The sequence below is a fragment of the Hibiscus syriacus genome, unplaced genomic scaffold (assembly GCF_006381635.1).
Source record: "Hibiscus syriacus cultivar Baekdansim isolate YM2019G1 unplaced genomic scaffold, ASM638163v2 tig00111402_pilon, whole genome shotgun sequence".
NCBI classification, from domain to species: Eukaryota; Viridiplantae; Streptophyta; class Magnoliopsida; order Malvales; family Malvaceae; genus Hibiscus; species Hibiscus syriacus.
Window position 1 is genome coordinate 5,059,514 of NW_024063082.1, and position 22,698 is coordinate 5,082,211.

The window sequence follows — 22,698 nt, forward strand, 5'->3', positions numbered from 1 at the left end:
TTGCTCCAAGTTGATGTACTCTTGACCATCTTTCAAACCCGACATCTTCTAGTGTTTAAGCACATTGAGGCAAAACACGTCTTAAACAATTTATATGCTTATTAAAATCCACTTCTCGATAAGCTTTTACAACCTTCCAGTATGTCCATTTGTGATTTTTTATACTAGCAGACCTTGATTTTAGATTCCTGTACAAATGAACACCACAAAGTCCATGAAAAACATCTGGGGAACACCTTCTAACAGCGTTGTCAATTGAGTTTGCCTGATCGGATAAGATTTTCAGATTGCTAATAGGACCTATGCAATCCCTAAGATGCCCCATAAACCATGTCCATGAATAAGAGGTTTCAGATTTGCCAACCCCGTAAGCTATTGGAAGTATCACATTGTTAGTATCCATGGCTACTGCTAATAAGTTTACTCCAAGGTATCGACCTTTCAAATGTGCTTCGTCAACTATAATAACTGGGCGCATGCAAGTAATAAACGAATGAATCTACAAAATAATATACACAAGAAATATAATCATTTAAATATAAAATGCATGTAACTAACAAAAATGAGTCAACAAAATTATATTGATTTACTAACCGCAACACCAATGGCGATAAACATCAACTCAAAGCGCCCATCTCTATCTGTTTTGATATGAGTTACCGACCCAGGATTTTTCAGCTTTAAATTGTGATAATAAGCCGACAGTTTGGCAAACGATACTTCTGGGGACCCCCTCAACAATTCCAAGGCATAACATTTGGCTCTCCAAGCTTGAGAATATGAGATACTAATCTTGAATCGAGCATTCATATCAGTCATAATTTCATATCCCCGATATATCATGCCATTCAAAAACATTAACTCAGACAGAAAACCATCCGACACCTTTTTGTTTGTCTGTCTATGGTGAGGAAAAACTTGGGTTCTTGAACATGTTTGCTTATTAATAAAAGTCTTAACTTGAAACATTTCGCAATCTTTTATCCTCTTTGCAATCATACGCCACGTACAGTTTTTATCAATCATACACTTTGTTTCGAAACGATCTTTGCTTTATTTGTTAACTTTTAGTTGATATCCATCTTCCACACATTTCGTATACAAAGCTATCTTCAAGTCTTCATTTGTATCAAAACAATCATCTTTCTTGATACGAATAACTTTTGTGTAACAATCAACTGCTATCTTTACCAACTCTTCTTCCGGTATGTGAAGTAATTCTGGCATATTCCAGTTATACTCCCGTGGTATTTTCTTCTTTTTCTTTTCTTCGGGGACTTCTTCTTCTTCTTCTTCTTTAGGGTTATATGAATTATAGAATGGATGTTCAACATGTTCATTCACAATCGTAACTTCCTCCTCATTATTATCAACAACATCTTCCTCGGCAACGACTTTTTCATCATCAAAATTCGGGTATTGACCAATATCAAAATAATTACACGCAGTGTCTGTTTCTTCTTCTGAAACATCATCAAAATCCGAGTATTGACCAAGATCAAAATCCGGGTATTGACCAAGATCAAAATCCGAGTATTGACCAAGATCAAATTTCGAATACTGACTAGTACTCACAATTTTTTTTGTTAGCTCATAGTCGTATAATTGGTCAATACGAAAACTGGAATTTGGTGCTGAAAGTTGATTGAGATTTAGATTAGGAAAATGTTGTGGGTTTTGAGATTGTGTTTGATATCGTGTTTGGTATTGAAAATGTGGTGAAACAAAATTTTCTTTGTGATGAAATTGTGGTGGGACCATTAAATTTTGAGGTTGATAACAACATTATACATTGTGAGCACCATAAACTGGGGTTGAAGAACTTAGTTGATTATAACACGCTACTGGCCCAACTTCACTACTTCTAAGTTCAACAACATACAATGTAACATCATCTTCTTGCGAAACACTAATGTAAGCAATGAATCGTTCAACATCTTTATTGTCGGTTAACAAATAAACTTTACCTATTCTCTGATAAGATAGTCTAAATCCACTTAGAAGCTCTAAATTCAATTTCTTTGTAACACATAACATTAGAGTTTCATAAGTTAACTTTTTAATGACACTTTTAGTTGAAGATTCATGGGTAAATGCATATATTGTAAAACACCATGAACATTTTCTCATGACCCTCCAAAACACAAATCTATCCAAACATGATCAACATTAGATGATTTCATTCTACAAATTGTAAATTAATTTACTAAATAAACGAGCTATAAACTACATATCATATCACTAACTTAGAGAAAAACATACATTTATTAAGTTGATAGTTGATAATTTGGGAGAGAAATCATTGAAAAATTATATAGAAATAAAATTATGTAAAAAAAATTAGAGATGTGGAGGGATGCCGTTGGATATAGGAACGGATGTCGTCGGAGAGAGTGAAAGATGGAGATGAAATGAGTTACGATTTAGGGATTTAGGTTATGAGTTGCTGTTGCTGCGTAGTTATATACAAAAAACATTTGTGTTGCGAAAATAAAACCTGGTGCGAAATTAAAATTCGTGTTGCGAATTCGAAAATCGAGTTGCGAAAACAAAATTCGCGTTGCGAATTCAGAAATCGAGTTACGAATTTGAAATTCAATGTTGCGAATTTGAAAATCGCGTTGCGAATTTAGAAACTGTGTTGCGAAATTGGAATTCGTGTTGCGAATTTGTTGGTAATTTTCGCAAATCTAAAAAAATTGATTAAAATCGTATATTATAAGACATTTTCGGTCATTTAAATTATTTTCTCATTTTTTTCATCTCATTAAATTTTTGTCATTTTGGTAGTGAGGAAAGATAAAGTGACAGCAAGTTTGAAGAGGTTGTGAAAAGGAGCAATGAAAATGTGCCATGTGTAAGTAATGAGTCTTATTATTGACACTTGTGAGCGGGATTGACACAGGTTTAAAGCGGGTCCCTAAAGGAGTTTGTTGGCAAAGTTGGAGTAATTGACTATTGTTTCTTTCATTAATTCAAAAATATCCACAAATGTTTAGATGTAACTTAATAAAAATATATAATTAATTATTAATTAAGTTAATAAGATAAAATATTAGATTTTAACACTTCAACACTTCAATATTGTACTCAAAAAAGAAAAATCAGAGCAAATGTTTGCATTTATTTAATAAAGGTTTAATAAAAAAATATTCAAATTATAAATCATTTTTCATTTAAATATTTAATATTTTTCGGTCAATGTGAGTATCTAACGTTACAAACGTTATCATTTTAAATATTTATATCGTAATAACCGTTAAAAAAATACCGTCAATAACACAAAATGATTTTGAATGCATATATTTTATGTCTTCGACAATGTCAAAATATATGGCCAAAAATATTATTTTCACCCAACTAAATAGCAGAGATTAAGAAGAAGATTCTTGGAGAATATATTGAAGCTCACAAGTCCCACAAAACATATCCTGAAAATGTTTATAGGAGATGAGAAATGTGGTCAATAACACATTTGTTGAACATGATTCACTGCGCTCCGTGAACAATATGGATCGTAATCTTTCTCTAATGGAGCTCTAATGTTATGATTCTACATTCAAAGATTAGATGATAACAATGTGCAAGCATGCTCTCTGCCAACAGTATTACTGTTTGATGCAAGCCCTCTGAATCCTCTTGCAGACCTTTGTATATCCATGGCTCAAAATGCTTCGGGCTTCGACGCGTTGTTGTTTGATGCTCCGTTCCGCAGATGTTCGAGAAAATCCATCACCACATTATCTGTCCAAGGAGCTCCAAAGGGTGCCTCATCACCGGCAACCCATCCTAAATGGCCACCCTGGGGTGTTACTATCAGCATGCTGTTCGGATTTTCCTTGAAACATAAAAAACCACACATGGATGGAGAAACATTATCATCTTTGCCGATTAAAACATTAAGTAAATGGTAGGATATGGCTCACAAGATGACCCAAACTTACCTTGATATCTTCGTAAGGAGTTGCCTCGATGGGAGCTATCGGATCATTTGCAGCCTGCAAACCACCATAAATGAACCCAGTTTTGAAGGAAAACAGATGGTAAAACAATGTTTGAACAGCAAGGAAATGCTATGAACTGCTCATAAAATTACCTGGATGCAAAGCAAAGGAATCCTAACATGTTGAACAACATGACAACTACAAGAATTTGAGTAATAGTCATCCACTGATTTGTAACCCAATGATACTGCAAGGTGTTGAAGATAGTAACTCTAGTAGTTAATTTTTTAAGTCTGTCATCAAACAAACATTGCTTGAACAGCAAGGAAATGCTATGTTACAATGATTCTTCATTTTCATTGAAGTGATAATCCTTCAACCATAATATCAAACACATAGCCTATTCCGAGTTCGAGTAACACAGATTTGATGTCTGGAAAAATATACCTCGTGTTATTGCTTCATCGTATTCATGTACTGTACAAGGATTCAGACCCGCTTGGACATTATATTCATCATGTACATCTTCAAACAGGGAAACATGTCTACCATTGCAGAATAATTTCAGGTTATATTGTACTCAAAAAGGACATCTTCAAATTTTAATGCAATTAACACAATCAGTGAGAGGAATTTCATGGATAATTGCTTCGAAAAAGTTGCAGAAAGACCTCCCCTAAGTTCTCTGTCATAAATATTGTTGAAGCCCTTTCGGAGATTTTCATCTGCAATAACTAAATTGAAAGGATTGCATAGTGATACAGCACCAGAAAGAGAACATCTATGGTACTCCTGCAATCCAGAAAATTAAGAAACTTATATACTAAACGTACTATATTATTCAGACTCTTCATTATATACGTCGGATATATGTTCAGACATAATAAGGAAATTCCCTTACCCTTCCCAAGTAGTTAACAAGGATGTTCCCTCCAAGAGACCAATCGACACCGTAAATACTTGCTTCCGGGAACATGGAGGAAACATGATCTACAACATGACAAGTATCTGCCGTGAATGAATCTGTTTGGAGCTGCAAATCAGGGATAAAATTAAACATACGTCCGTGACCTTAATTTAAATCCGTAAAAAAATAAATTATGTTAGTACAGTACCTGAGGAGTAGTAACAGGGCTATTTGCACACCCCCTGCTATTGAACACCACAACCCTCCAGCCTTTGCTCTTAGCTTTCACCAACATCTGCTTCACGTATGAATCCTGACTCCCTCCTGTTAGCCCTTCCCACCAACCAAAGAATGGGGTAGGAAATTAAACCATTGAAATTCACTGCTTTTCCCTCCTTTCAACAAATCAAACAAAACGGTATTTAGAACAGGTAATACAGATTCGAGATATATGTAAAACAAACCAGTAAAATGAGGATCGGAGAGTCGGGAGGCAAGGTGCTGTGGTCGCCACAGACCCAATCCAAGGCTATGGTGCCGTTGTCTTTGGTTCGGAGGCACTCACGGCGGTACTTAACGTCGGGAACGGTACGGAAGAAGGCGGCGAATATGGTCTCGAGATGGCGGTTCCAACCAATGATGGGAAAAGGCTTGTAAGGATGGTGGCGGGTATTGAGAGCAGGGAGGAAACGCTTAGCTCCTCCACCTGTGATTTCGAGTGAAGGGTGGTGGTTTGGCATTGTTGTGGAGGTTGCGGCACTGACACGGACGGTGGGTAGCGGTGGACGTTGGTGGTGGAGAAGGGTGATTGATGGTGGTTTGGAGATCAGAGACAAGGGTGAGCTCGCCATTATGCAGTTAGCCTAGATTTCTTCTATAGATTTTGAAGTTGCGGCAGTTCTTAGATCCGCAGATTTTGTCTGATGATTTTGCTACATGAGAAGTCGGAACAGATAACTTTTTTGGGAACTGGGAACACATAACATTATTCAGGGACCGTTTCGTCACGTTTTTTTTTTGCATGTCCAACATGGAATTTGGAAACGATAACTTGGGTTTTTTTAAGAAAATAATTTTTTATCAAAATAATTTATATTAATATCATAACTGAAAAAAATTCTAAGAATTATAAAATATATAAATGATATACATATTATTATTTTATTGAATCAATTCGCCAATAATAATGTGAATTAGGTTTCAATTCTAAATATATTAAGAATCAACTCTATTAATTAAAATACGTGAAAAGAGAATAGTAATGTTATTTTAGATTTGGGAAGTAAATCAGGAGGAATGGATTTCAGGCAAGTAAAACAAATTTTCATAATTAAGATTGGCTAATTACCTTTCCTAAATTATAAAAGTTTTCATATTCCATTACTTATTACTCAGTTTTGTGGATAATATTAGCGCTTATTTTTACAAAAATAAATAAATAAATAATGATATTTGGATTTTTTTGCTATTCTATTAAGCTTGTCATTTTCAATAGAAATAAGATTTTTAAGAAAGTATATTATATATAGTGATAATTGGTGAAATATAAACATGAGTAAGGTATGCATGATACATGTATCACGTTGATCATATTTAAGCAGGCAGCACATTCTTTTATATTTTGGCATGTATCATGTTCAAATCGAATAAAATCCAAAGAATTCATAACATTATTTATATTTTTTTTATTAAAAAGAACACGTCGATATATCAAATACAAAATTGAACTTGAACTCGAATAAACGATTCAAAGCTCTGCTTAACCATGAACCGGACACAAATTCATGACAACTTGTATATTCTTGTCTCAAACATTATTAAGTTCAAATATCATAATCAAAGTTTTTGCCCATTGTACCTCTGCTATGCGACAGTTGCCTTTTTCTAGCTATAACTGCAAATCAGAGCTTAGTTTCCTGTCTTAATACCTTCAAACTCCCTGTCATCAATCCTTCAGTGTCGCAATGCATTCGATTTCAATCTTGGCATCCAATGGCAATGCTGCTACCTGATATGTCGAACGAGCCGGTGCAGGTGAAGGGAAGTCTGCAACACAAACCAGTTTCAGGGACAGAATTAAAATTTCTAGTTTCTACGATGTTGTTGTGTTGGCATGAAAATTCTAGTCGATGATTTTGATAGGTCACAACTTTCTGCAAGAGGTTCATTGATGAATAAGCACACTGTGCACATATAACTTTTGAAATTAATTTCGATGCAATGCTCAGATTAATGTGTGGCCTAAAACAAGCCGTTTGATTGCAAAACCCAAACTGCACTTTATTAACTCATTCAAATACCAAGTTATATAATGATGAACTAGTTTTCATTTATAAATTTTGTATATGAATACAAGGTTTAAGATAAACTGGCGAAACCATATAATTTTGAACGAAAAACGGATTTTAACTTTTGTACTCACATTTTGCATAGATCTCATTTACTTTCTTGAAGTCTTTCAAGTCAGCTAGCCTGCACAAAGGAAGCCCAAGAACCAAATAAGATCTTATTGATATTTTATTATCAAATCTTCTCAACATATAACAAACAAAAACGGAAGCGAAAATCGTACATAATTGTTGTCTTAACCACCGAGGAATAGTCAGCACCACCAGCTTTCAGTATTTCACCCATATTTTTTAGTACCTATAGAATCACAAAGAAAATTCAGTCACTAGCATGCATTCAGCTATAAAATTATGAAACATTAGTTCACGTAAAAGTAAGATACCTGCTCGGATTGATCTTCTACACTGTCTGAGATGAACTTTCCAGTCTAGAATAGAAAACCAATACACATGATAAGTACATTGTGTATATAATCGAAACCTAGGATCTATCTCACCTGAACTCTATATACATATTCGGCACATTTACTACGAGTCCAAGTAAAATAGACTAGGAATGCAAGCTTAACATGTGAAGAACATTTAATGAACATGCCACAAACCTCTGGAATAAGACCGAGAACACCAGAGATAAATAGAAGATTATTGGCCTTGATGGCCTGAGAATATGGTCCCAATGCTGCAGGAGCATTTCCAGTCACCACAGCCTCCTTAATCCCTACAATCAAAAACATAATCACAATCCTTAGGTGCATCTAATAAACCCATATTGCCCGACTGTTTACTTTTCCTAACACAAACATGCTCATATCCACACTCACATTTGGTCCAACGAAACAACCCTTTAAGGACATGCCCATTTGTATATATTCGAATCATAGCATTAGCAAACCCTTAGCAATCATTATAGGCTATTTTCCAAAGACTTCCAAACACAATTTAGTACAATTGCAACGAAATCAAATATAAATTCCCCAAATTTCTCTTACAAAAACGACTAACTGACAAACTATCAATTAACCACTATAAACCCAAGGCCAGATGTTTCACAAGTCACAACCCTGTTCTTTCCCGCTTCATGTCCACTTGATTGAAACCAACACTTTTTACGAATCGATTAAAACTAAAATGCAAAACCAAACTAGCTAGCCCATTTTCAAAAGCAATCCATCAAATCAAAATCAAACAGTAAAAGAACCCATTATTTTACTGATGGTTTGTTTTTTACCAGGAGAAGTGGAGAGGCTTAAGCAAGCAAAAGGAGAGCCGTTTCTTGAGGAGGATCGCCATAAGGAAGAGCCAACAACGACTCCTCCGACGGCGGTTAATGGAGAGCGAGTGCGTAGAAGTCCCACATCGATGGTAGGAACATGAATTGACCTAAAACCACACCAAGCCATTTCACCCTCTCTCTCTCTCTCTCTCGTTCTCTGGTTCTTTGTCTTCACTTGGTCTTGTGCTCTTGTGAACTGAGCTGAAAAGAAAGTTAAAATCAAAATGACTGGGGCTTGTTTGTTTCTGTACGTAGACTAGATTGCCCTTCGCTTGGTGAAGCCTAAGATGCTTATGTTCAGCCCATAGTTGATGGTTGTAAATTTGATAATTTTGTTTTGGGTAAGATTAAATTAGTGGTAATAAACTATTTGGGTTAGATTAAACATAAGGGTAAATTCACCCAAGATAATCTAATTATGTATAGATTCTATTTTGAACATTGATATTTTAATTTTATCAATCATATCTTTTAATTATTTAAGTGTTGTTAATCGAATCACTCATCGTTAACATTTAATAGAGATTCTTATATAAATAAGATATTTAAGACATTTATATAATATTATAATAATTAAACCAAACATTACACTTAGGCTAGTGGTCTTAGCATCTCCTTTCTCCCCTCAAATACTTAGGTTTAAGCATCATCTCAACCATTCTTTATATTAATTATTAACTGTAACGTCCTCTCCTCTATTAAAATAATCACGTCATCTTTATCCCTTTCATCAATAATAAGTTAATATCATTTAAATAGTTAAATGATATAATTAACAAAATATAAAAATCAATAGTTAAAATAAAAATTTCTCATAATTAAATGACTATCTATGTAGTCTACCATATATATATAAATATATATGCACACAACATCATTTAAAAAAAAAACTTTTTTGCGTCATATGCATCATTAATTCCGGCTGAATTTTTAAAATAATGTAATGAGAAAATATATTTTGTCGGGTAATGCTATAGAGAGATTATTTCACGAAATGAAGTGATTGCTACAGTACATGGTAATGTCGTATTGCAGTCCTGGCGACCCTTGGCGATGTTGCATTGCAGTCCTGGCGACACTTGGTAGCGTATTGAACTCTTGGCAAATGCATGGTGGTGTCGCATAGACCACCATGCGTCTCCCCCTCTTTAAATTAAAAAAAATAATTATATGTATAACTACATTAATACTCAGCTCTCCTTTACAATTTGAAGAATGCAAGCTTCCAATTGTACACAATTCGATATAAAAATTATGATTATTATTTAAACTTTAAATACATCACAAATGTAAACACTCCGAGTTGGGTGGTGTCACTGCTTGGTCGCTAGGTGGTGCAAACTTTCCCCAACTCCAACTCCTTTGTTTTAAGCGCTAATTCCCGGATTCACATGGCTTGCATGGCGACATGTGCTTGCATGGCGACCTCTACATAGATCGTTTGTACCACCTGGCAACCAAGCATATTACTATAGTAATAACCTCATTTCAATAAATAATTTTTCAACAGCAATATTTGAAGAAATATTTTTTTTCAATGCATTATCTGAGGATTTTTGCCCATTAATTCCCCTCTCAAACAATAGACCGGCAATACAACTAAAAATGAAAACCCTTAATTTTTGGTGAATCAAAATTTGATATTATTTACAATTCATCGTCATCAGTAAGAACATGCTGTCTACACATGGGACAAGTTCCTTGCCTGCTTAACAATTCATCTTATCTATGCATTTCAAGTGAAAGATGTGCCCACATCTCGGAAGATTTCTTGCCATTTCTCCATCCTTTAGTTCCTATACACACACAAAACCTCATCTAACAGCCCTATAACTCTTTTAAATAAAATTATAGATATCGATATTCAAATTTCGAAGCTATCAACCGAATCCTTACCTGTATACAAATTGAACAAGAAGATTCCGCCTTGGAACCAAATTCATGCATCGGAAGCTTTTGAATGTAACTTCTGGATAACCCCTTTCCTCCATTTACATCATATATGTCTGAGATTTCTCTGTACGTGGATTCAAGTGAATTCATCTGCAAGTTTTTCATCAGCTTCAACGTTGCTTAAAACATAACAGTAATCGTGTTTGGTTATGGAGAAAATTCCTTACCTGCCATTGATAAGCTTTTAGCACTGCTGGGCTTAACCATTTAATGAAAACCTTCCCATTTACTAAGCTAACTAATAAGGCTACCTATAAAAGAGAAAATCAACTAAGCAGTTGAACGGTTCCCCATCACCCAATGATTCCAGCAGTTGAACGGTTGTGATTGCACCAGTGACAACTCCAATTCCAGCTCCCCAGAAGAATCCAGTTTCTGTTTTTGCCCTTTCATTGCTCCTACTACAGTCCCCACTATTGCCCCTCCTACAAAAAAAATGAAAGAAGAAAGCTAATAGTACTCCAACTCTTCATTTTTTATTGAACATTCGTATTCGACGCATACTCGAATCAGAAAAACATAATATAAGAGTTTATATGATAGAATCTGCAGCAAAAAGCAGAAAACACAAAAGAAACCAAAATATCAAAAGCAAAAATGCAGATAAAAGTAGCTAAGATTGATCTGTTCAACAACTTAAACAAGAAGCCAATCCCAAGAACTCTCATTTCAGCAAAAACCCAGAAAGAAACAGCTTCTCCACATCTAAATGCTACCTCTAATATTCCTGGAAGCCAGTCCTTTAACATCGCAAGAAAACATCTAAACAGTGAAAAGTTGCATAGAGTTGGAAATGAAAGAAGTGGGTATTTAACGAGTGAGGATGGACTGGTGGGGGAAGTTTTGCGGTGCAAACACAAAGCATTTATAGCCGGCGTGGCATTTAATGCATGCGTATGAATTAGCAACCCGTTTTTGATTCTCATTAAATTCTTAAATTAATTTGTATTTGTAATGATTATAAGAAGTGGATTGTGTCCATAATTTTAGAAATCTAAAACCAGTTGTATTCATAATTATAAGTGTTCCTATCAAATTTCATGATTTGTGAAGACAAATTAGAAAGGTTCTTAGAAAGGTTCAATCAGGCATTTGATGTCTAAAGTTGCTTTCAATCAGGACAATATTTAGTTAAACAGCAACAAATCATAACCCATTATTTTGAAGAAATGTAGTTGTATTGTTGAGTCTTTTGATTATTAAAAATTATAAAATTATCTATTGACTATAGGGTGATGTTTTGTTAAGTCCACCAATTATTTAAAGTTATAAAATAGTCATACGATTATTCATATATTCGAATCTCGTCTTTTTTCGTTCAAAAATTGAAGGTTGTCTAAACTTGACGTTAATCTATTGCCTAGAATATGATAAAACAATACTTTAACGACGTCTATTGAAATCGCCATTGCTTTCAAGCAATGGCTCAACGACATAATTTAAATGGAGAGTCGGTTTACGAAATCAACTCAAGCGGTTCTGAAATCAAATTTTATCATATCTCAATCAATTGGTTAACGTCCAGCTCAGATGGCCGTCAATTTTTTAATAGAAAATGATGTGTTTGGAACATATGAATAATTGATTGACCATTTAGTTTGTAACTTTTAATAATCATGACTCAACAAAAAAACACTCTATAGTCATATGATCATTATGTAATTTTTAATAGTTTATTGACTCAATAAAGCAACACCTTATATTTAGAGAATCATTCGTAATTTATCCTATTTTGAAATGTATGTCCAAGAAAGAAACCCATAATTTTTAGAATAAATTTGTATATACATATTGCAAAAATCTATAATTTTTAGATTAAAATTTTTTATACAGACGGTGTACACGATACATTTTAAATCTTAATATTTAAATGTTAATTTTTAAACTCTAAATAGAACACATATATCATAATATTAATATCAGATAATTTGTATATATTTGTCACGTATTTATGTTTGAATTTTTTTTAATAAATTTAAATCTAACAAAATATTAGAGGAAGAACCCTCAAGCACTTATCAGCAAATAGTTAATAACTGTACTATTTCGTAACATATATTTGAGGATAAATTACTCGTTTAATATATAAATTATTACTTTTGTTCTGTTTTAGTATCTAATTTTTTTCTTCAAAAGTATGTCTAACGTTTAGTTTATATTTCAATTTAGTATCCGTTGTTAAAAAATAACATAATTACTGACCTGGCATACTTTTAAAACTTTTACAATGATTTTAAGAAAATATAAACCCATCATTTTGTAAATAAACTAGACGTTAAATATGATTTTAAGAAAATAAAGTTTAAGTACTAAAATGAAACAAAAACGATAATTTAGATATTAAACATGTAATTTACCTTATATTTTAATATAATTGTATAATTATATACATTATTTTATGTCATATAATTATGTTGAGTCTGAAAGGAAAATAAAAAAAGAAATATACTAAATCAATAAGTTTTCGATTATACTTTCCCTTTTTCTTAAGTGATGAATTCAATACTCATTAAAAAAATCTATTTTTAAATAGAAATTATTCAAGGAAAAAAACATGTGATAAAGCTTATAGAGTATGTATAGAGGCAATTGGTGAAATTTCAATTGACTTCAGCTAACTGTTATGGCCTTCATTGATTCATGCCCCCTTTGATATTTTTGGGTGCTTTTATTGATATTCACCAGGATGTGTATGCATTATATCCTTAAATAGAAAAAAAAAAACAGGATGTGTATTATATAACATCAGTTACTTGAATAAGTTCATAATTATTTATTAAAAATTAAGTACATTTTTATTTTTTTATTAAAATTTTAAAAATAACATATCGATTTTGATTATAAATAACATTATAATAATAATAAAAGATTAATATTTAATATTATATCTAACTACGATTAAAATATCAAATAAGCATTAGAACAACGATTTTATGTAAAATTAACTCAAAAGAATTTAATGTCCAATTAACCAAAGAAAAATCAAATTTTCAAAAACTCACCATCACTGTATTTAAATATTAGTTAAATAAAATCTTTGTGTTTTCTAAATTTTATATTTAAATATTTCATTGACCTTGTTTTTTCATTGTAAAAATTTTTTAATCATTCTTAATGTTTAATCCTAATTCCGTATTTATGTTTAATATCCAACTATTCTATTTTGATCATTCAAGTATCTTTTATTTCAAAATTATATATAACATTACGTTTTGGTTTTATTTTGTTTATATATCGTTAAAAATTTAACGATGATGTTGATGTATCAGAATATGATAATATCACATCATCATTGAATTTTCTTTAAATGTCACATCAGTAGTTTGTTTATTTTTAATGATGGGTGATCAAAATAAAACTAAAATTTAATATTAAATATGAGTTTTTAAAAATAATAATCAAGTGATTAGAACAAAACAAAATTATAATTAAAATACTAAACATATAATTTATCCTAAATAATATTGATGTCATACAAATATTTTTATAGTTTATATTCGATGAGAAGGTGATTGAAAATGTATGTTATATTTGATGAATATTATATATTTGATTTTTTAAAAATGTTGTAATTTAATTATAATTTTATAGAAAAAAATATTAATGATAATATTTAAATTATGATAATTGTTGTTTACCCCTCCTAATTGTGGCAGAGAGTGAAGTAGGTATGGTTAGTCATAATTTAAATTTTCAGTCTCCACAAGGGGAATAAGAGAATGAAGTAGGAAGTGGTTTTAGATTCTTCTTTTAATCATGATTATTAGTGTTATTGTTAAATTTAAATTATGATTATTTCTAGACCGATGGATCTAATATACTCAATTAATTAATTAATTTATAATTTTGACTCTAAAATATCATGTAGATCTATCAAGATTATATAAAAAAATTACAACTTCTCAAGAGGTATAGGGCATATGAAACTCCATATCTAAAGATATTCTACAACGACATAATCACAAAAGAATTTTCAAAAAAACTTGATATAGATATATCAATCATACGAAAAAATAAATAAAAATATATAATATTTTAAATAGAAAATAAATCTTATCTAAATTAAATTTATCAAATCATACAATTTTTTAATTAATGCAATTATTTCAAAAAAAAAATAAGAAAATTACATAATAACTCAAACATAATCAATTTAAATTATAGTTTGATGCTTTATGAGATTTAATTTATAGACACATTAGGATGAACAAAACTCGAATTGATTAGAGTACTTGCACCTCTAAGTTTGAGGATGGCTTGGAAGTTAAAAATATGAAATGTTGGAACAAAGCTTGTGTGTTGATGTTGATGAGGAACATTCTTACTGATGAAGGGTCTTTATGAGTTGCTTGGATTATAAGTCTTATTTTAGTTGGAGTTTGAGGAAAATTTTGAAATTGAGAGATGAGGCTAAGGGGCTGTTTGTTTGCCTCTTAATGGAATCATTCAGCGTTGAATGTTGAACCGTTCAGCATTCAGAGCGTTTGTTTCGCACCTCTGAATGATTCAGTGCTGACTGATTCAACACAGAAGTACATTCTGAATGATTCAGAGCCATTATCAAACAACATGTCACATTCAGAGCTAATTCATACAGAGCATCTGAATCATTCAACATTTGAATCATTCAGCGCTTAATCATTCTAAAGTAAACAAACAGTCCCTAAACCTCTATTTGATTGTGTTACTGACTGGACAAAGATTTCGACAAGGTGGCTGTGGGATGAGATTAAAGATAACAAGGAAAAGATTGTGATGCAGAATTTGTTATGATTTTCTATGAATGTCCCTAAGCACTGGCTCATTGCTTGGATGGCAATGTTTGACATGTTGTCTACTGCTGATCGGCTGTTTAAAATGGAGATAAATATGGATGGTGGCTGCAGGAATTGTGGTGGGGTGGGGCAAACGGAACCATATCTTCTTTGAGTGTTCCTTCTCAAGGGAGGTTTGGAAAGCTGTCCTTAAACTGTGTATGGTTTTGTGAAACTGTGGGGAGATAGGATGATGAGTTAGACTGGGCTATTGCTCTCTCCAAGGGCAAATAACTTATTGTATACATCTTGAAGGTGGTTTGGTGTGCATACATATACTACATATGGGAGGAGATAAACCATAGACAATTTCGAGGTGTTGCTATATGTGCAGGCTATATTGTAAATTAGGTGTGATGTTGTTAAACAAGCAATTTATATAGCTTGGGGAATTCAACTTCCTTAAGTTTTGTTGATGTAATTGTTCTTGTTTTTTTTAGCAGCGTGTTTGTTGTTTCTTGAATATAAATGAAGAAATTTATTCGAAAAAAGAACCGAGAGCTTAATACAAATGCTAAATCGACGTTCTAGTAAACATGAGAATAATTTCCTTTATATATACACATGATTATACTACATTTAAAATAAACAAAATAAAACATTTTGCAAATCAAATTGAGTACAAATCTAAACCAATTTGCAAGTAAGCATGTGGACCAAATTGGCGAAATGCATCATTCAAAATTTGAACTAAAATATTTATTTAAATAATTTTTGTTTTACATATTTTGATTATTTATTAATTTATTTGAATAGAATATTATAAAGATTTGTTATAAGATTATTTTTTAATTCATTGTGCTTTATTCTCAATGTTATCATTCGAACATCCGACTTTGTTTAAAGGACTTATCATTAGAGATATTTATTGTTTTATTAAAAAACTGAACTAACTGACCGAATTGATTTAATTTAGTTAAACTGTGTGTGTATATATATATATATTAAGAAAAAAAAAAGTTAGTTCACTTAATGGTTAAAAAAAATAGGTTTATTTAGTTTTAGATAATTTAGTTTAATGATTGACTAAATTAACTGTTTGAATGTCCTATCTAATTTTTGTTGTAATGCCTGAAACCGCACATAACCCAAAACCCTTAAATTAGATCATTACATACATAACACATCTAAACTAGCGTACATACATAGTACATTTCGAACATGAAATTTCTTTAAAAAGTACAACATTTTATTATCGAAACTGCTCATAAATTCCACGTATTCATTATTATTAATCCATACCTAATCAAATAATAAAATAAAATAAAAGATCTACAATACTCGTCGAGTGTGGATGAACACTGTTAACGATGAATAACATTAAATTAATTTATAAAATATTAAATTATAAAATATTAAACGTATAATTATAAATTAGTTAAAATCTAAATATAATTTAATTAAAATACAATATTTATAAAACAAATGGTGGCGTATGTCACTATGTGATTGAATGTTTTTTTCTTCATATTTTTATTTAATTTAATAAATTTTTCATCTAATCAAATGATACCATGTGTCATCAATTGAATGAATAGAAAATAAATTAGATCAATTACCACTACTAGTGGGGTTTGAACCCAACACGTGAGCAGAGTAAATAAACACCCCAACCACTGGGTTACATCATTCAAATGGCAAACATATCATGATATAATATATATAGTTAATGATAATAAAAAAAGGGAAAATGACCTAATAAGAACTTCAATATGGAATAATTGAATAATACGATAATATGATACATATACACAAATATTATAACTTATTAATATGTGAATGTATGTTATTTATATTTTAAATCATTTTAATGAAAAAATAAAAATAAAAATAATGTTAATAAATTATAATTTAAATGTAACGAAGAGTTTCACTGACTTAGAATTTTCCTAATAGTTGAAGACTTATCACAATAAGAATTTTAACTTATGCATTGATTTGTTTATATCCCGGTTAGAGTAAGAATTTTATATTTCATTATCTATTCATTATATATTTGAAGAAAATTTTAGGGGAAACTTGATTTTATTGAATTAGTATATTTTAATAGAGTTGTTAAATAAGATTAGAATCTGATCAACGTTATAATATTTTTTATTAAAGTAATAATATTTTAAAATATAAGATATGATACATTTCAGTTCAATAAAATTAGAATAATGAAGACAATTTATTAATTTAAAATATGTAAAATTATACAATTCAATTATAACATATTAAATTCACTTTTATTTTAGTGTTTGCATTAAATGTGATTTAAAATATAAATAAAACATATTCATTTATTAATCAATTATAATATTTGTTTATATATATTTTATATTTTCATACTACTCAATGATTTCATGTTTGAGACCTTATAAGGTCATTTATTACCATTAACTATATTATAAATTATATAAATTATGTTTTGTATTTTAAACAAATTTAGTGGTTCAACTTAGTGAGTAGGGCACTTAATTTTTCGGCTTGCGTCCCAAGTTCAAAACCCACCAGCAGCGGTTGTTGATTTAATTTACTTTCCATTCATTCAATTGGTGACACGTGAAACCACTTGATTAGATGAAAAATTTATTAAATAAAAAATATTAAAAAACATCCAATCACATAGTGACACATGTCACAACCAGATTGAAGATTAAATTTATTGAATTAAATAAAAGTTAGGATCAAATTAATAGAATGTGAAAGTAATAAGGACCAAATGTATAATTATACAAATTTTATTAACTGTCACGTCATCTCCTCCGTTAATGTTTTACGGCAGGTGACTTGATTGACAAGATTTAAATAGTTAAGTGACCCGATTAATAAAATTAAAAAATCGGTGGTTAAAGTAAAAGGGGTAAATAGTTAGGTGGTCAATGATATAATTTACCCTAAGAACTAATATTTTATAAATATTGTATTTTAATTAAATTACATTTAGATTTTTAACTAATTTATAATTATACGTTTAATAGTTTATAATTTAACGTTTTATAAATTAATTTAATTGTGCCCATCATTAACCGTGATTATCCATACTCGTCGAGCTAACAACATCATCCTAAAATAAAATAACATAGCATAACCAAATTCAAATGGCAAAAAATATCAATTTTATCTTAAAAACGGTTTCTATGAATTCTCTATGGGCGCACGTTAGCAGGACTAATGGGTTCATCAGAGTGCTTCGTCGTTGCTGATTTTCATCATTTCTCTTGTGTTTCTAGACCATTCTTGTTCGTTTTTGTGATTTTTATGGATACTACAGCTTCGAATTTGGATTAGAGGAAGTTGTTTTGGGGGTGTTGCGGACCAATCCTTAACCTACTTCCCGTCTGAGATCTTGGAGGGGGTTTTCACTGTTAAGCCTCCTCCCGCTGTGATAGATGAGGGAATAGCTGAGTGGAGTCACGCGGTGGTTGGACAATTCATTGGTGTGGCTCATAATTTTGGCTCGATGCAGAGATTAGTTGAAATTCTTTGGGGGGAGTCTTCGACAGTCAAGGTAAGTCTGGCTGGCCCTAGTCTCTATGTTTTCTCCTTTTTTAATGCATCAGTTAGGGATTGGGTGCTTGATAACGGGCCTTGTCACATTCAAAATAAGCTATTGTTGTTGAGGAAGTGGGATCCAAACTTGCAGAAACTTAATCTTAACCTTAGGAACATTCCGAATTGGGTACAATTGTATGATGTACCATTGGAACTCTTCTCTAGGAATGGCCTAAGCTATATTGCGAGTGTTGTGGGTCTTCCTTTGTACATGGACTCTATTACATCATCCAAGCAGAGACTTGAATATGCTAAGGTTTGCTTGGAAATAGGGGTTAATACTGTTATTCCTGAGGTTATTCATGTGGCATTAAAGGATGGGTCTGTTGTGAAGATACGGGTGTATGTGCCTTGGTTGTCTAAGGTCTGTTCTCATTGCAAGATTTTTGGGCATTTTTCTAGTACATGTACTGAGAATCAAAATGATCTTTTAAAAAGCAGGAATACTCAGATTTGGAGGAGGAAAGTTGTTTCTGTCTCCTCTGTAATTGATGAAAAGGAGAAGAATCTGGTAGATAATGAGGGTTTTGATTTGAATCATGTTATTTCCTCTGGTTGCCCTAATGCAGAGAACATTCATGTAATTGATGGAGGTTCTAAGGGCTTGGGATTGCAAGGTGGTGCTGCTGTAGAAGTGACTGTGGAAGCTTTGCAAGAGTGCTCTGAGGATAATCTTTAGAAAGCTACAGTTCCAGCTAAGGTTGCAATGGTTGGTAAAGAGGCTTTGGAAGTTGTAGCTCCAACTGAGGTTGTTGTGAATGGTAAGAAGATGTAGAAGGTTGCTAGTGATGGTGATATGGTGCAGGCACAGGAAGTTGTAGCTCCAGCTGAGGTTGTTGTGAATGGTAAGAAGTTACAGAAGTTTGCTAGTGATGGTACTATGGTGCAGGCGCAGGAAGCTGTGGCTCTAGCTGAGGCTACTGTGGCTGATAAGAAGTTACAACATTCTGATCATGATCAGATTGGTGGTGAGCTTCCATCCCTACAAGGCTCTATTCCAAAGAAGAAGTCTAAAGGGAGGAAGAAAGACAATTCTGGTTCTACTAGCAAGTTAGAACAAATCGCTGGAGAAGTTGGAATTGAAGGCAACAGGAAACCTAGAGCAGCTGCTTTGGGTGTTACTTTGCTTTTTAACGAGATCAAAGCCAAGAAGAAAGATATGGTTGAGAATGTTATTGGGAATGGTGGTCCTCCTAATCTGGCTTTATGATTTTTTGCTTTTGGAATGTGAGGGGTATTAATAATGCCCTTAAGCAAGGAAAAGTGATGAAAAGATTGGAGAACTTAAGAGTAGATGTAGCTTGTTTTATGGAGACTAGAGTTAGAAACTCTAATTTTTCAAAGGTGATTTCTGTTCTTACTAATAATTGGCATAGTGCTGCAAACTATGAGTTTACTGATGGGGGCAGAATTTGGATTCTATGGAAGATGAATCTGTCTTTCTCTGTAATTAGTGGTTGTGATCATGCCTTCTCTATTATAGGGGATGTGGCTGACCATAGACCAGTGATAACTGCAGTTTATGGAAGAAACAATAGCCAGCAGAGGAGAGTCTTTTGGGAGTATTTGAGATCCTTGGAGAGTGAGATTGGTTCAATCCCTTGGATCATAGGTGGGGATTTCAATGTAATTTCTAATGCCCAGTAGAGTTCATATTTTCTTGCCTTGAGCTCATATGTTTCACTAGATATGGAAGAGTTTCAAGAATGCATTGAGGATTTGGAGGTGCATGATCATCATTTTGTGGGCCCTATCTTCACTTGGTCCAATAAACAAGAGGGGGCATACTTGGCCAGGAAACTTGACAGAATTTTGATTAATTCCCAGTGGTTACTTGAATTTCCAGAGTCATTTGTGGAATACAAAGCTCCAGGAGTGTCAGATCATTGTCTTGGAATTATCTGGACACAGAAAGGTACTCGGGCTCACATGCCAAAGCCTTTCAAGTTTTTCAATTGCTGGACTGATAGTGAAGACTATTTAAGTAGTGTGATGAGTTCCTGGCAAGCTTGCACCAGAGGGAATGTATGCAGGTCTTATTTTGCAAAATGAAGAGGTTGAAGCCAGTTTTAAAGGATCTAAATAAAAGACATTATTCTGATATTTCTTCTAGGGTTGTTGCTAAGAGAGATGAACTATAGCATATTCAATTATCCAATCTTGTTAATGCTGATCACCTTGGCGTTGAGGAGGAAAGGAAAATTCAGGCTGACTTGGTTGGACTTGAGATAGCAGAGTTGGAATTCTTCAGGCAGAAAACTAAGGCTCATTGGTTGCAGGAAGGGGATCTTAGCACAAAATATTTTCATCAAAAAGTTGAATCCCGCAAGAAAATCAACACTATAAGAGTTATCAAGAATGATGATGGGCAGTTTCTTGAGACTTTCGATGGAATGTCAGCTGTTCTATTGGAGTTTTACAAAAAAAACTCATTGGTGTAATTGATCCTTTGGTTAAAGGTTGTCAACAAGACTGGTTAAGGGATCTTTTGAGTTACTCTTTGCCTACTGGAGCTGATAGAGTTCTGATTGGTGAGGTTTCAGACAAAGAAATCCATGAAGCCTTATTTATGCAGGGGAAAGACAATAGTCCAGGGCCAGATGATTATACATCCTGGTTTTTCAAGTCTGCCTGGGAGATTGTGAGAAAACACTTCCTTAGTGTTGTGAGGTATTTCTTTCAAACTTCTTTCCTCTTGCCAGCTTTTAATGCAACTACAATAGTCCTAGTGCCAAAATCCCTGAATGCTTGTATTGTAAGTGAGTTTAGGCTTATTTCATGCTGCTCTATTGTTTATAAGACCATTACCATAATCTTGGTCACTAGGCTTGGATAATTTTTTCCTGATATGATCTCTGCAAGTCAATATGCTTTTGTCAAGGGCAGGAGTATTACTGATAACAATTTGCTTGCTCAAGAAATTGTTAAAGGATATTCTAGGAAGAACCTTTCTCCTAGGTATGCAATTAAGATAGACTTGAAGAAAGCATTTGATTCTATTAACTGGGAATTCTTGCTCAATGTTCTTGGAGCTGTGGGTTTGCCATCTCGTTTTTCTGATTGGATTAAGACCTGTGTGACAACACCTAGTTATTCAATAGCTTTGAATGACAGTCTAGTGGGTTACTTCAAAGGTGTAAGGGGTGTTAGGCAAGGAGACCCTTTGTCTCCTTATCTATTTGTACTGGTCATGAATGTACTTTCTAGATTATTAGATGCTGCAGCTAGGAGTGGTATTTTCAAATATCACCCTAGATGTAAAAGGATCTCCCTCACCCATTTATGTTTTGCTGATGATTTGTTGATGTTTTGTTATGGATCTTTGGATTCAATGTTGGGGGTGGTTAGTGTTTTGAATAAATTTTATGAGATGTCTGGTTTAATGCTCAATGCTTCAAAGACGGAGATGTATGCTTGTGGGGTTAATGATGGAGTTTTGGAGCAGATTAAGAGGGCCACTAGGTTTCGAATCGATCAGTTCCCTGTCAGATATTTGGGGGTGCCCTTAGTAACTCGCAAGCTCTCAAGGACAGATTGTTCTGCCCTTATGAGAAAATTAGGGACAAGTTGAGGAAGTGGTCGAGTACGAGACTAAGCTTTTGGGGCAGGCTGCAGCTTATTAAGACAGTCTTGTTTAGCATCTTTAATTACTGGAGCAGACAACTTATACTACCCAAGGGTGTGATTCAGGATATTGAACGGTTGTTCATGCGCTTCTTTTGGAAAGGAAATGATTCCTCGGCTAGAGGTGCCAGAGTCAGTTGGACTCAAATATGTTCCCTGAAATCGGAGGGGGGCTTAGGACTTCGAAGTTTGATTGGTTGGAATAAGACATGCAGTCTTATGCTTGTTAAGAGCATCTTAGCTTATGAGAGCTCTTTATGGATAGCATGGATCAAAGCTTATTGCTTCAAACATGAGA

General features: G+C 32.8%; 4 protein-coding genes and 1 pseudogene across 4 annotated transcripts; 2 read left to right on the plus strand and 3 right to left on the minus strand.

Annotated features, from left to right (window-relative positions):
* Window positions 1-3,624: 3,624 nt before the first annotated feature.
* LOC120161964 (embryogenesis-associated protein EMB8-like) lies at window positions 3,625-5,730 on the minus strand. The gene is made up of 8 exons (XM_039172165.1): window positions 5,316-5,730; window positions 5,060-5,188; window positions 4,846-4,977; window positions 4,616-4,736; window positions 4,392-4,469; window positions 4,097-4,191; window positions 3,945-3,998; window positions 3,625-3,838 (listed from the first exon to the last, which is right to left on the minus strand). The coding sequence occupies exons 1-8, from the start codon at window positions 5,700-5,702 to the stop codon at window positions 3,665-3,667; spliced, it is 1,170 nt and encodes a 389-aa protein (XP_039028096.1). The 5' UTR covers window positions 5,703-5,730; the 3' UTR covers window positions 3,625-3,664.
* A 916-nt stretch (window positions 5,731-6,646) lies between these two features.
* Window positions 6,647-8,666, minus strand: LOC120161564 (reactive Intermediate Deaminase A, chloroplastic-like). Its single transcript, XM_039171791.1, has 6 exons — window positions 8,428-8,666; window positions 7,802-7,917; window positions 7,583-7,627; window positions 7,424-7,497; window positions 7,274-7,323; window positions 6,647-6,897 (listed from the first exon to the last, which is right to left on the minus strand). Exons 1-6 carry the CDS (start codon window positions 8,597-8,599, stop codon window positions 6,797-6,799), a joined length of 558 nt encoding a protein of 185 aa, XP_039027722.1. The 5' UTR covers window positions 8,600-8,666; the 3' UTR covers window positions 6,647-6,796.
* Window positions 8,667-10,119: 1,453 nt separating this feature from the next.
* Window positions 10,120-11,183, minus strand: LOC120161987 (annotated as a pseudogene).
* Window positions 11,184-18,395: 7,212 nt separating this feature from the next.
* LOC120161429 lies at window positions 18,396-19,455 on the plus strand. Its single transcript, XM_039171680.1, has 2 exons — window positions 18,396-18,446; window positions 18,496-19,455. The coding sequence occupies exons 1-2, from the start codon at window positions 18,396-18,398 to the stop codon at window positions 19,453-19,455; spliced, it is 1,011 nt and encodes a 336-aa protein (XP_039027611.1).
* Window positions 19,456-20,465: 1,010 nt separating this feature from the next.
* LOC120161430 lies at window positions 20,466-22,347 on the plus strand. The gene is made up of 4 exons (XM_039171681.1): window positions 20,466-20,801; window positions 20,918-21,171; window positions 21,258-21,446; window positions 21,663-22,347. The coding sequence occupies exons 1-4, from the start codon at window positions 20,466-20,468 to the stop codon at window positions 22,345-22,347; spliced, it is 1,464 nt and encodes a 487-aa protein (XP_039027612.1).
* Window positions 22,348-22,698: the final 351 nt, after the last annotated feature.